This window comes from Odocoileus virginianus, chromosome 21, assembly GCF_023699985.2.
Source record: "Odocoileus virginianus isolate 20LAN1187 ecotype Illinois chromosome 21, Ovbor_1.2, whole genome shotgun sequence".
NCBI classification, from domain to species: domain Eukaryota; kingdom Metazoa; phylum Chordata; class Mammalia; order Artiodactyla; family Cervidae; genus Odocoileus; species Odocoileus virginianus.
Window position 1 is genome coordinate 47,278,741 of NC_069694.1, and position 12,911 is coordinate 47,291,651.

General features: G+C 37.8%; 1 protein-coding gene across 2 annotated transcripts in view; it reads right to left on the reverse strand.

The window, feature by feature from the left end:
- Positions 1 to 12,911, reverse strand: part of CFI (complement factor I) — a 46,582-nt gene that overhangs the window by 13,641 nt on the left and 20,030 nt on the right. For both annotated transcript variants that reach the window (XM_070452273.1, XM_070452272.1), the window contains 6 exons: positions 12,286 to 12,439; positions 9,270 to 9,436; positions 8,308 to 8,421; positions 8,053 to 8,163; positions 3,412 to 3,435; positions 818 to 853 (listed from right to left, as the gene is read on the reverse strand). In XM_070452273.1, coding sequence (XP_070308374.1) covers positions 818 to 853; positions 3,412 to 3,435; positions 8,053 to 8,163; positions 8,308 to 8,421; positions 9,270 to 9,436; positions 12,286 to 12,439 — 606 coding nt within the window. The remainder of the gene's footprint in view (positions 1 to 817; positions 854 to 3,411; positions 3,436 to 8,052; positions 8,164 to 8,307; positions 8,422 to 9,269; positions 9,437 to 12,285; positions 12,440 to 12,911) is intronic.

Consider the following 12,911-nt stretch of genomic DNA (forward strand, 5'->3'; position numbering starts at 1 on the left):
GACTGTCAAATCAGCTTGGATTGAACCTGAAAATTAATTTATTACCCTGAGTAGAAAATAAAGGGCCTCTGTTGGAAATCCCTCTGACTGATTTGAGTTCTAAATCTTCCACTCATTGCCTGATTTTTTAAAAATTGCTGATGAACTCTGGAGCCTGGCAATCAGAAGAGAGTCTTACATGAGCTTCAGTTTTCAATCCTCCTAAAATAGGGAGATATTTCACTCCCAATTTGTATTTGAGCTTGTTACTAACCTAAGGTCACACAGCTAACAAATAACTAAGTCAGGACTTAATACGTCAGCTTGACTCAAAAATTCCTATCAGTTACTGTCTTCCCAGGAGCTTAATACTTTATTTAAATTTGGTTCTCAGTGTAAACTTGGTCAAAAAACAGATCTTCACAGACTTCCTGTTACCATGGTTTAAAATATTGCAAAAGAATCTATTATTCTTGTACTTAAAATGTGTGTCCTGGGTCACACATGAAATCTGGTTGGCTTTGACAAAACTGACCTGATAAAGCTCATAGCAAATAGAAAAACTGTATGTAGAATTAGACTATTTTTTTCATTTCAAAATAAGCCATCTATATTAACCCATTTAAAAAGTAGTTCTCAAGAAGTATTTAAGCTTGTTTTTCTTAAAAATTATAAGAAAAGTAGTAATGGTTTTTTGTATTTAAATTGAAATCAAAAGAAATTTGTACTTAAATCAATTATATTGCATATATGCATATATACTAACATACACGCACATGATATTAAAAGGCAAATTTGACCAGTGAAGCACTAGTAAAAAAGAATAATGTTAACTTACCTGCATCCATATCAGCAGTCAACATTTCTGCTTCTTCTAGAATCAAACAAAAGTTCTAATGTTTAAGTTATGTTTATAGTAGAAATTAAATCACTAAAATCATTTAAACTTTGATAATAATTTTCTGCCTAAATTTTGTCCTACCTTTAAAAAGGACAATACAAAATCATCTTATTTCCTTTCTGTAGGTAGGTAACTGTGAAGGCTCAAGACACTGACCAAAAGAGTCTTGAGCTGACATTAAAAAGGGTCTTCATATTTTGTATATAATAAGGTATCTCTTAACAGGGGTCATGCAATATTTCATCAGTTTCAGTATCCAGCAGGATATTATTAGTCATCTGGGATGCAGAAGTCAGAAGTTAAACAAAAACAAGAACAGATTTGCTCTTCTTTTTCTTTCTTAGATTTCGGTTTGAAGTTATACAGGATGATTCCATCTTCACTCTGCTGTCCTAAAACATTTCAGTTGTGAACAGAATCATGATTTCTTTGACCTGAGCATCCAAAGGTGAATTCCACAATAGGTTGCTCTGTTTTGGATGAGGTTGCAGCCCAGAGAGGCAGCAGCAGTCCTGTGTATTATTACTGCATTTCCCAAATTTTTGGGAGGGGAAGACTTACATGTATCTGTTACACTACACCCCTAGGTTATTTTCCGCTCAGAGCTTTCACAAAGCAGTAACATAAACCAAAGAGAAGACTTCATATTAAACGCTCAACAAAGGGCGATGGGGAAAGTCCAGCATAGCTGAGATATACTGGATACTACAAGACGAGCAGAAAGCTCCAAAGCACAGATCATAAGAAAAACAATCAATGACTTTGATTAAATAAAGATTTAAAAATTTAAAGATTAAAGACTTCTATTCAACAAGGCTCACTATGGCCAAAGTTAATAGGTGGGTGACAGAATGGAAGAAGGTATTTGCTGTCTAAAATGGAAAATGGACTAATATCTAGAATGCTAGAAGAAAGAAGGCTGTGGCCTCAATATGAAATGAGGCAAAAGATGGGAATTGGCAAAAGGATAGACGAAAAGGAAGAGGAAACTCAAAGGGCTAGTATGCATGTGAAAAGAAACCCAGAATCATTGAACAAAAGTTCAAATGAATAAGCAATGCCCTATCACTTGAGCGTATGAGACCAGCAAAATCAGAAAGCTGGATGGTACTCAACGTTAGCGGTGCGGAGGTGCCCCTTGGGGGGTGTTGGTGGAGGTGAGCAGCTCAGCCACAGAACGTGCAGGCACTAGTTTGTCAAATGCCTCTAACAATTTCTGGCCCAGCTCGATGCCTCAGAGAACTCTCCCACACATCCTTAAGGAGAGGGTATTCATCGTTGCACGTGAGTGTGGGCTGAGAGTCCAGTACCGAGCAGGTAGAGAGTAACTTGTGGAAGATGAACACCACATTGTGTTTTATTGTGTGGCAGTTAGAAGCCACAGATTAGACAGAAACATCACAACGTGGACAGGTCTTAAAAATGTAATGCTTTGTGAAAAGATGGAGAGGAAACAGAGGATGCACAACACTGTGCTGTGTGAATTACAAACGTACCCTCACAAGATAGTAACCAACCCTGGATGTACGAACAAAAAGACACCCATGTTAAATCACATCACAGTGGTTGCTGTGGGGAATGAGCGGGTCTAAGGTACAGCAGTAATGGAGAACCAATGAAGCGAGAGAGGGACCTTGCCTGAACCAGAGATGACTGTGTGCAGGTCAGGAGTGTCACTAACTCATCGCTTTGCACCTGAAGTCTGAAACTAGAAAGGAAGGAAGGGCAAGAGGAAGCGAAGGGGGAAAGGAGTTAAGAAGAGGAAATGAACAAACAAATACCAAAATGAAACAAAAGGGACAGCAGCAGCCTTGGAGGGCAAAATGACAAGAGGGAGGGAATACAAAGAAACAGTTGAAATTAGCCATTTAGGACAAGGATGATCTTCAGTATGTAAATGTTACTCAGGAATCCTGAGAAATCCTGAGGCAGATCAAAAGCTTCTGGTGGTCATTTTCGATGAATAACGAAGAAAAGGATGACTCTAAAGAGTTGGAAGATTTGGGGATGTCTGTTACAAAAGTAAATAAGAAAGTACCTAAGGTGAAAAGATGTTATCTTTCCTCTGGTGATAGTTTCTTCAGCAGTTTCCCTGGTTTTGAGGAGAAAGGACAGGAAGAGAAGGATATTTGGCAGAGGTGCAATGTGCAGAGAAGGCGCTTGGCAGGCTGTGAGCAGGGAGTGTGGGAAGGAAAGTTTACCCCACTGCGGGATAAGGCCTCTGTGTCTAAGCGAACGGTGAAACTGGTCATATATATCATCCTCGGTTAACGATTACCTTCAAATATAACAATATAACATAAAAGCAGTGCTTTGTTTTGTTTCAATTCTGCAAAATCCCAAGACTTTAATAAAATTTTTACTTTGAGCTACAAGTCAAGGACATGAAAAAAAAAACAAACAAAAAATTTACCACAGCAAAGCATCATTTTTACTTGAAAAAAAAACACAACATACCATTTCAAGCTAGGACCCCTTATTCTTCTTTTCAATTCTATAATATAAATTTTCTATGATAAAAGTATATTTACCTTTAATTTCAAGATGTCGAGTTCCTAAAAACAAAAGGAAAAAACTCACTGTAGTAAAGAGATCATTTTCACTTGAATTAAATGTACACTAATCATTAATTTTCAGTACAGTATAACAACTTAACATTTATTAACAACTTAACATTTATAAAAAGATAAAAGGGACCCATAGTATGCCACTTTTTGTAGCAAATACTTTGAATTTTAATAGTGCCTAACAAATGTTTCCTCTTATATTTAAACACACACCAATTTTACCACAGCAAGGAAATCATTTTCACTTGAGTTTAAAAGAGATTTATATGTTAGATATATTTGAATACATACCTAACAGCAGATTTATTATATAGTTAGACAAAAATTTATTTACTCTTTTCTAACTCATGTTAGGAAAATGTTTATAAAGGATAAATGAAATTAAGATCTATTCCAAACCTCCCTTGGCTTAGTGATTCTGATCTGTTCTCTGAAAGGAGAAATCAATGAATATATTAATATATTATTTCACACCTCTGCTCTCACTTGCTCTTTCTTAGAGAGGGAAAAATTAGGATCATTATTGAAATGCAAATCAGAGGTCACTCTAAAGACAGATAAACTGAAGTAGCAACAGCTGACTAAATGTATTTTTGATATGGATTCAAGAAGTTAATACTAAAGGGAAGCTTTAGGTTGCACTTACTCCCTTGCAGTAGGATTTTTTTTTTTTATGATAAACTAACAAATTCTGAGGAGGAGGGGAGGAAGGAAGAGGGGAAAGAAGAGGAGAAAATAGATAAGAAACCCCAAATATTATACTGAAACAGTGAAATCAAACTGTCGAGCTTCAGAGAGAGACAAATACTATATGGTTTCATTTGTATATGGCAGCTGAAAAATCAAAATCCATAGAAAAAGGGATGGGGTTTGTGACTACAAGAGGCAGGGGTTGGGGAGTGGGGAATTGGGTGAAGGTGGGGAACAGCTGGGTGAAGGAGGTACAAAAGGTGCAAACTTGCAGTTATCAGATAAATAAAGGACATCTCTGGTGGTACAATGTATGGGAACCCGCCCCAGTGCAGGGGACGCAGGTTTGATCCCTGGTCCAGGAAGATCCCACATGCCCAGGAGCAACTAAGCCCGTGAGCCACACTGCTGAGCCTGTGAGCAGGGGAACTGCAGCTACTGAAGCCGATGCACCCGGGAGCCTTGCTCTGCAACAAGAAGCCCCCGCAATGAGAAGCCCGGGTACTGCAGGGAAGAGTAGGCCTCGCACGCTGCAACTGGAGAAAGCCTGTGCCCAGCAACAAAGGCCCAGCACAGCCAAAATTAAGATAAAAAAATAAATAATTTTTAAAAAGATAAATAAGCACTGGGGGTGGACTGCAAAGAATGGTGATCATAATCACTATGGTATATTTAAAAGCTGCTTAGAGAGTAAATCCTGAAAGTTCTCATTACCAGGGGAAAAAATTGTAGCTACATTAGGTGATGGATGTTAACTAAACTTACTATGGTAATGATTTTGCAATATACATATCAAGCTCACCTTAAACTTACATTGTTGTATGTCAAGTATATCTCAATAAAACTGAGGATGGTAATGTCTTCCTCCCTGAAAAAAATTTTCAAATTTCTTTCTTTCCTTTCTTCACTAAGGACTTAACTACAGTTAACCAACATGAAAGTAGTTTGCTCAACTGCTTTATAACCTTGAAAAGAAATGACATGATTTGAAATCCTAAAACCTTAGGAACTGATATCAATGGAAAATTAAGCAAAATTTCATCAAAGTCAAATATTAATAGTTGGCATATCAAGTAATTATACATAAAATAACTAATATCAATGAACTTATCCATACATATCTCCAGCATTTACTTAATGCTTATGTAAAGGCATTTTACCGGGGGCATTTGGAATGTAAAAATAGGTAGACTCTGTTTTAAAGGCATGTACTGTTGAAAAGGGAAGGTAAGGCGCGTATAAAGCACTACAATAAACCATTAACAGTAATGCAGGGGTGTCCTGACACAGACACGACCACTTCACAAGAGGCTGCTGTGTCACTTCCCAGCTTGTGTTCTGTGACATCATGTCAATGGCTTGAGATCATCCGTGGTGGGAACCATTTAGACCACAGAAATGAGCAAAAGCTACAAATCAGGGAGTCCTTCTCCCTCTTCAAAGCCCACTGTTAAACATTTACCAGCACACCACCGATTCGCTCTGTGTGAGTAAGGTCGATGCAAGGACCCACACACACTCCTCCAGCAGCCTTCCCAATCTTTGAGGAAGGGAGCTCCATCCTTTCCGTTCTCAGGCCAAAATCCCTGCAGTCATCATTGACTGCTCATTTGTTCTCACACTCCCATCCAATCTATAAGTGAATCATATCCAACCATTCCATCCTAAAGGAGATCAGTCCAGGGTGTTCATTGGAAGGACTGATGTTGAAGCTGAAACTCCAATACTTTGGCCACCTGATGCAAAGAGCTGACTCATTTGAAAAGACCCTAATGCTGGGAAAGATTGCGGGCAGGAGGAGAAGGGGACGTCAGAGGATGAGATGATTGGATGGCATCACTGACTCAATGGACGTGGGTTTGGGTGGACTCCGGGAGTTGGTGATGGACAAGGAGGCCTGGCGTGCTGTGGTTCATGAGGTTGCAAAGAGTCGGACATGACTGAGCAACTGAACTAAACAGAACTGATGACTGCTTCTCATCATTTCCATTCCTACCAGCTTATCTTAGTCACTGTCATCTTCCTGGGATTGCTCAGTAGCTTCATTACTGCTTCTCCCTCACCCTCATACAGCCTACTCCCCACGCAGCAGCCAGAGTAATCTTGATTTAAAATGTAAATCAAGATCATGCTGTTCCTCTGCTTAGAGTCCCCATTTCATTCCTTAACAGACGTCCTTAGATCTGCCCTGATCACCCCAGCCAAGCACCTCTCCAACCTCTCCTATTGCCTGATTTTTTTTTTTTTAATTTATTTATTTGGCTGCCCTGGGTCTCAGTTGCAGCACATGGGAGCTTTTAGTTGTGGCATGTGAACTCTTAGTTGGGGCATGTGGGGTCTAGTTCCCTGACCAGGAATTGAACCTGGGACCCTTGCATTGGGACCGTGGAGTCTTAGCCACTGGACCCCAGGGAAGTCCCCTCCTGCTTGTCTCTTAATCTCTCACTCTGCACAGCTGGAACTCCTGCCACATGAGCCTCCTTGATGACTGTCCCTCAAACATACTGGAATGTTCCTATCTTAGCAGAACCACACTGGTTGTTGCCTCTGCCTAGAACACTCTTCCGCAGACTTCTGTATGGCTGGATCATCATTTCCTTCAGTTCTTTACCTAAAAATAAAAGTGAGTGAGCCTTCCCAAGCCACCTTATCTAAACTTCCAGAATTTTTCTCCCCCTTTTATATCTTCCTTTCCTGCTTTTTTAAAAAAAGTACTTACTATTTTACTAGATATTTTTACTTATTTTTCTTTATTGTTTCTCTTCCTCCACTAGAATATAAGATGTATGAAGGTGCAGGTATTTTGAAATGTCATTCACAGTGGTAATCCCAGTGTCTTAGAATAGGAACCAGCACACACAGTAAGAACTCAATAAGTATCCATTGGGTAGATGAATAAATATATTAACTTAGGAAGATTTTTCCTCCAGAATGCATTAATGGGAGCATGAAGTTAGTCTGGGTGGGATGCATTAGGTTCAGTTCAGTTCAGTTCAGTCGCTCAGTCATGTCTAACTTTTTGCAACCCCATGGACTGCAGCATGCATTAGGTACCTAGTAGATATTCACCACCTTTGGAGGTTTTCCAATGAGCACTAAAAAACAAAGAGCACCTGCTCACTGCTTTGAAATTTAGTAAGCAAAAGGAAGGAATTAAATATCACTTTGCCTTTCAATAATGAACTGCATTTCATGGAAACAAAATAGTTCTTATCTACAAGATTCCAGTTAATAAATGCAGAAGAAATGTTGAATTAGAAATTGCTATTTTTTAAAAGAAGAGAGGAGGGATAAATTAGGAGTTTGGGATTAATAAACACAGACACAGACATACACACACCCCCCCAACACACAATGGATAACCAACAAAGACCTACTGTATAGCACAAGGAACGATATTTAATATATTGTAATAAACTCTAAGGGAAAGGAATCTGGAAGAGAATATGTGTGTGTGTGTATATATATATATATATATATATATATATATATATATATATGAATATATATCACTATGAAGTGAAGTGTTAGTCGCTCAGTCGTGTCCAACTCTTTGCGACCCCATTGATTATAGCCTGCCAGGCTCTTCTGTCCATGGAATTTTCCAGGCCAGAATACTGGAGTGGGTAGCTGTTCCCTTCTCCAGCGGATCTTCCCAACCCAGGGATTGAACATTGCAGGTTCAATTCTTTACCACTGGAGCTATCAGGGAAGCCCACACCTAAAACTAACACAATATTGTAAGTTGACTATACTTCAGTAAAATCTTTAGAAAAAGAAATTGCCATTTTACAGGCCCTATTGACAAATTGGATCTAGGCAATAATTACAAAGCCTGCTAAAACCCCTGGATCAAATAATAATAAAATAATAATAATAATAATAATAAAACACAACCACAAAATTTTAAATTACCTTCACAACCAACTTCGTCTTCTCCTGTAATACAGTCCAGCTCACCATTGCACTTATACTGCTTTGGAATACAAACACCCGATTTACAGAGAAAACCTTCACCTTGGCAGTCTGTGCAAACACAAATAGAAGAGGGGATGAAAATTTTTTTTCATTCTTAAAATGCAATGAGATGGGATCTTAAATCAATGGGAAAGTTGCTTCTGTTTTCTAGAAGAAAGCACTTGGGGGTTTAAAGGCTGGGTTCATCTCTACCTTTACAGCACATCTCATCACTGTTGTCTACACAATCATTGACCCCATCACAGGCCTTCTTCTGAGGAATGCGTTTCCCATTCACACATTGAAAGGAGTCCTTTTCTGGAGGAGCTGTAAAATAGAATTGTCTCTGTGAAATTTATTTATGAGGTTGTGGATGACATCTTTATCACTTGTTTGGAATAATGGGGGCATGAAGATAAAGTCAAGCACAAATAAAAAGTGATATAAAATGCATGAGTGGTAGCATTAACACAATCTATTAATAGGGAAAATAAATGCCAAAGCTGGTTTATGGAGGTCCTTTGATAAACTCTGAAAGCCAGCATTTATTGTGGAGGTTTCTTCTGAGACTGGGGCAGGGGATCTGGGAATCCGGAGCCCTTGCTGACACTGGTGAACACTGGTGCCCATCCACTCCTTCATGCTGACCCAGCCCCACCCGAGGCTTACCTGGGCAGTGCCATTTACATTTTGATGGCTCTCTTTTTTCAGCATCAAATCAAAAGATTTGATCTTTAACACTATATATATATAGCTAAAATATTCGAACATCAGGATGAAGGAGGAAAGTGGCAGTGATTGTCTCAAGCATAGATGTGACCACTTAACCATTTTAAAGGAATATGTAATTGGCTGGACTCCTCAAAGGAGATGCTGAGTTTCCTCTAATATTTACTTGTGTTTGCTACATCAATTTTAATCCATATGTTCCAAGAATCAAAGTGGAATCAAACAACCTTACTTCCCATGTAGGAACCAGGATAGAAGTAATATTTGAATGGGAGAAAGGTACAATAGCAGAAAAGCACCAATTTGGGCTCTAAAACCCAAAATGTGATTTTGTCATTGTGTGTGACTGGAAACAGGGTATCTGTAATTTGTTTGTTTACTACAGACTTGGTGTGAAATAAACAATCTCTAAGGAAGGGAAAATATTGGGCAAGTACTCCACTAACCTGCACTCTCTGTGTAACACGCCATGCCAGCCAATCCCTTCAAAATGTTGATTACTCCCTTAGTGAAAGTACATTCAGCCAAACTGGTCTCTAATCCTCGACAATGCACGTGCAGACATTCAGCAGAATTTAGATCAGGATCTCTTCTATGAGTATCAAGAGCACCTCTGCAAATCAAATAAATGAAACGTCAAAGTAGAATAATTAGTGCTTTGTGCTTATAATTCTACTGTAGGAGGTGAGGGACTAATTTCCTTTTATTTTCTATGTGTGGGTGATAGGTTAGGCAAGATGCTTACATTCTCTGAGCTTCCACATCTTCCCCAGTAACAAGGAATATAACTCCCTCGCTGAGTTTTGTAAAGATAAACAAAAACAATCAATTTAAACTGACTGGAAAAGTTCAAAATACAACAAGCAACCAAAAATATTGGTTTCTCCTCCTCTGTTTCTTGTTAAGAAGAAATGTCTCTTTGATCAAACATTCCTGATTTCTTTCCAACCTGAGGTGTGTCATCCTTGGCCTCTCTACTGGTTCACTCCTCTTTTCTCCAGAAAAGGGAGAAGATTAATTTGATTAGGGAATCTTGGAAATAAAAAGCAGGCCAGGTCAACCCTGCTCTTCCATTCTCACCCTGCCCCATGCTGAGTCTTACCTGTTTGGCCCCACGGTTACCCGGGATCAGGGAGGTTGAGTTAGTTTAATTCTAACAGTTGGCTTAATTCTCTACTTTTATACTAAGCTACGGCCTCAATTCAGTCTTAACAGTGTTAAGTGGCATTTTGACATTTATATGCCATTGCTTGGACTTCTCATTTTGTTCAGAATTTGTGTAGCTAAGAGGCTACCTCAATGACCCAATATCCTAGAGATGGTGAGTTACAGTGAGCTTCCAGAACATTCAATTGCTCTCTGCTTTTCTCTAGAAGTTAATGGGGGAAATGGGTTAAAAATAAAAGGTTCAGCAAAGATGCACAAGGCAAATGTAAGCAAAAAATTAAGCTGTAATGGCAATATAAATATCTGATAAATTACAATGAAAGGGAAAAAGAGAGCAATTAAAGGGAACAAAGAAGTTCAGATCCATAATGAAGATATAGTAGTTATGAAACTGTGCCAAACTGAGTCGAAATATGAGAACAAATGGGAGTCATTTGGGGCAGTCTGACAGGTGAATTATCTGAGAAACCTCTCAATGTATGACTATCTGAAACAACTAGATAAATGCCCTCAATGAGCTCTTAAGGAATTAAGGGAAATACCCACTGGCTAAATAGAGAAGTCTGTTCATGAATTTATACAAAGTATGATAAGAACAAAATACTGGGAGATCAAAGAGTGAGAGAGTTTGCCGTTAGGTTGAATCATAGGTTGTAGGTCACAAACTGTCAAAAATAAGAACTACCTCATGACTCAATTTAACGATAAGAGACTCTCACTAATGAGCTACTAGCAAATGTGGTTTAGGAAGAAGAAAATTGAATGAAAAATGAAGAAGTGAGATGCAAGAAGAAACAACAAACCAAGAAGTTGGCAAACATGAAGTCCATCTGAATAACCACTGACTCAACAGCAGTACTGATAATTGCTTATTACATGATGATAGCAATTAACTTCAGGAATACATACAAATAAGGTGGAACAAAACATTGAAAAGTTGATATGGTAATGACATTCTTTGTATTATTTCTGAAGAGGGCAAGAACTTCATAAGTTAAGGATTCATGATATAAACATGAAAATAATCATTAATGGAATAGAAATAGGATGTATGTAATTTTCAAACCAAGTAGAGGAAGAAAAAGAAGATTAAGAAAACAACAACAGCTTTATTAATCCAACAAAATTTTTAAAAGGAAGAAATAAGAGGATATGAAAAGGGTAAATAATAAGCCCCAAATAAGACAGGAAAATCAACAATGTGAATAATCACAATAATGTAAATGGACTAACTCTTCAGTTATCATCATATTGTGTTTAAAAAAAAAAAACGGTATGTGCTATTTATAAGGGACACACTCAAAGATAAAGACCCTGAAAACTTATAAATAAATAAATGGGAAAATATTTGAATAAAGCAATTGACATGCTTTTTTATTCTAACGCATCCATTATGTAGAACCCTGCATATGAAGCATTTGAAATATACACAGTACAAAGGAAGTCTCAAAAAATATTTAAACAATTGTCCTCATGTGGAGAAATTCTCTCTCCACAACACAATTAAATAGGAAATTTATAACAAAAAGTTAACCAAAAGCAAACTAATATATTCATTAGGAAAGTAAAAAAGAAACTTCTAAATTATGTTTGAGTCAAGGGGGAATTATACTGAAAATTAGAAAATATTTTGAACTGAACAATAAATGGAATACTCACCTGTAAAGGCATGCAGATGAAGCGTTAACTGGAGGGAAATTTGTACCTTAAATGCTTACATTAGAAAGTGAGAAAAACTGAAAATTGAGAAGCTAAGCATTTAGCACAGAATTAGAAAAAGTACAATAGGGAAAAGCAAAGAGAGAGAGAGAGAGAGAGAGAGAGCCAAAGATAACAGCAAACATTAATGAAAACAAAGAAACAAGAGAAAATTTACAAATATAAAAGCGAAAGACAATCAAATAGACAAATCTTTGCAAGGTTGATGAGAAAAAATCAGAAAGAAAGAGTATACAAACAACATTAGGTACGAAGGAATGGACATAATCATAGATGAAGAGAGACAGTTATGCACCCAACAGTATGGATGCAAATGTAGAGTATGCAACTCTACGGAGCAGCAAAGGATTTGCATCCAGAGACCTGAGCAAACGTACAGCCTGTGTGCTCAGCAGTGTTCTAAGTACCAGTCAAGCATAAACACATTTCATCCTCATGACTACACTGTGAGGCAGGTAGTTATTATTCTCAGGTTACATTTGAGGAAGTTGAGGCATGGAAAGACAGGGTAATCTAAAGACAAACAGTTGGAAGGATAAAATCAGCCCTGGGAAATTTCAGTGGGCAAGCACTCACAGTGGAAATCCAAGGTCAAGGCAGGCCACGTTGGCCTGAGTAATGCTCCAGCTGTCTCCACACACAAACATTTTTCTATCTTGGTCTGCAAGTTTTACTGCAACAACTCCTTCTGAATCTCGTTTTCCATTTGACAAGGAAACACTAAATTGCCCTAAAATTTAAAAAGATTTTTTTTTAGAGAATTAGCAATAGTCAGGCATTCATTTTTTATCCTCTTGATTAAAAGCCTCTAAAGAAATAAAATGCATAATTTTCAATTAACTTTGAACACTATGAAGATGCTAACAAATAATGGTAAGCAATTATTTTGTGAGTTTATTATGTATCAGTGGCTGGGATACCCAGTTGTAAAAAAAAAATCATAAAATCCTCACGTTAATTTTATGAAGACTAGGGTGATATTTATTCCCGTTTTTACACATGAGGAACCTACATTTACCCAGTTTTATACATGAGATTAAGTGGCTTGCTCAAGGTGTGAAGCCAGGAATCAGTACTTGCTGTATTGATCTGACTCCAAAATCCATGCTCTTAAAAGTAAGCCAAACAAGTAAAGGAAATGTAAGAAAGGTTTATGTATTCTCACATACTTAAGGCACTGCATGCCTGAAAGAGGACGGAAG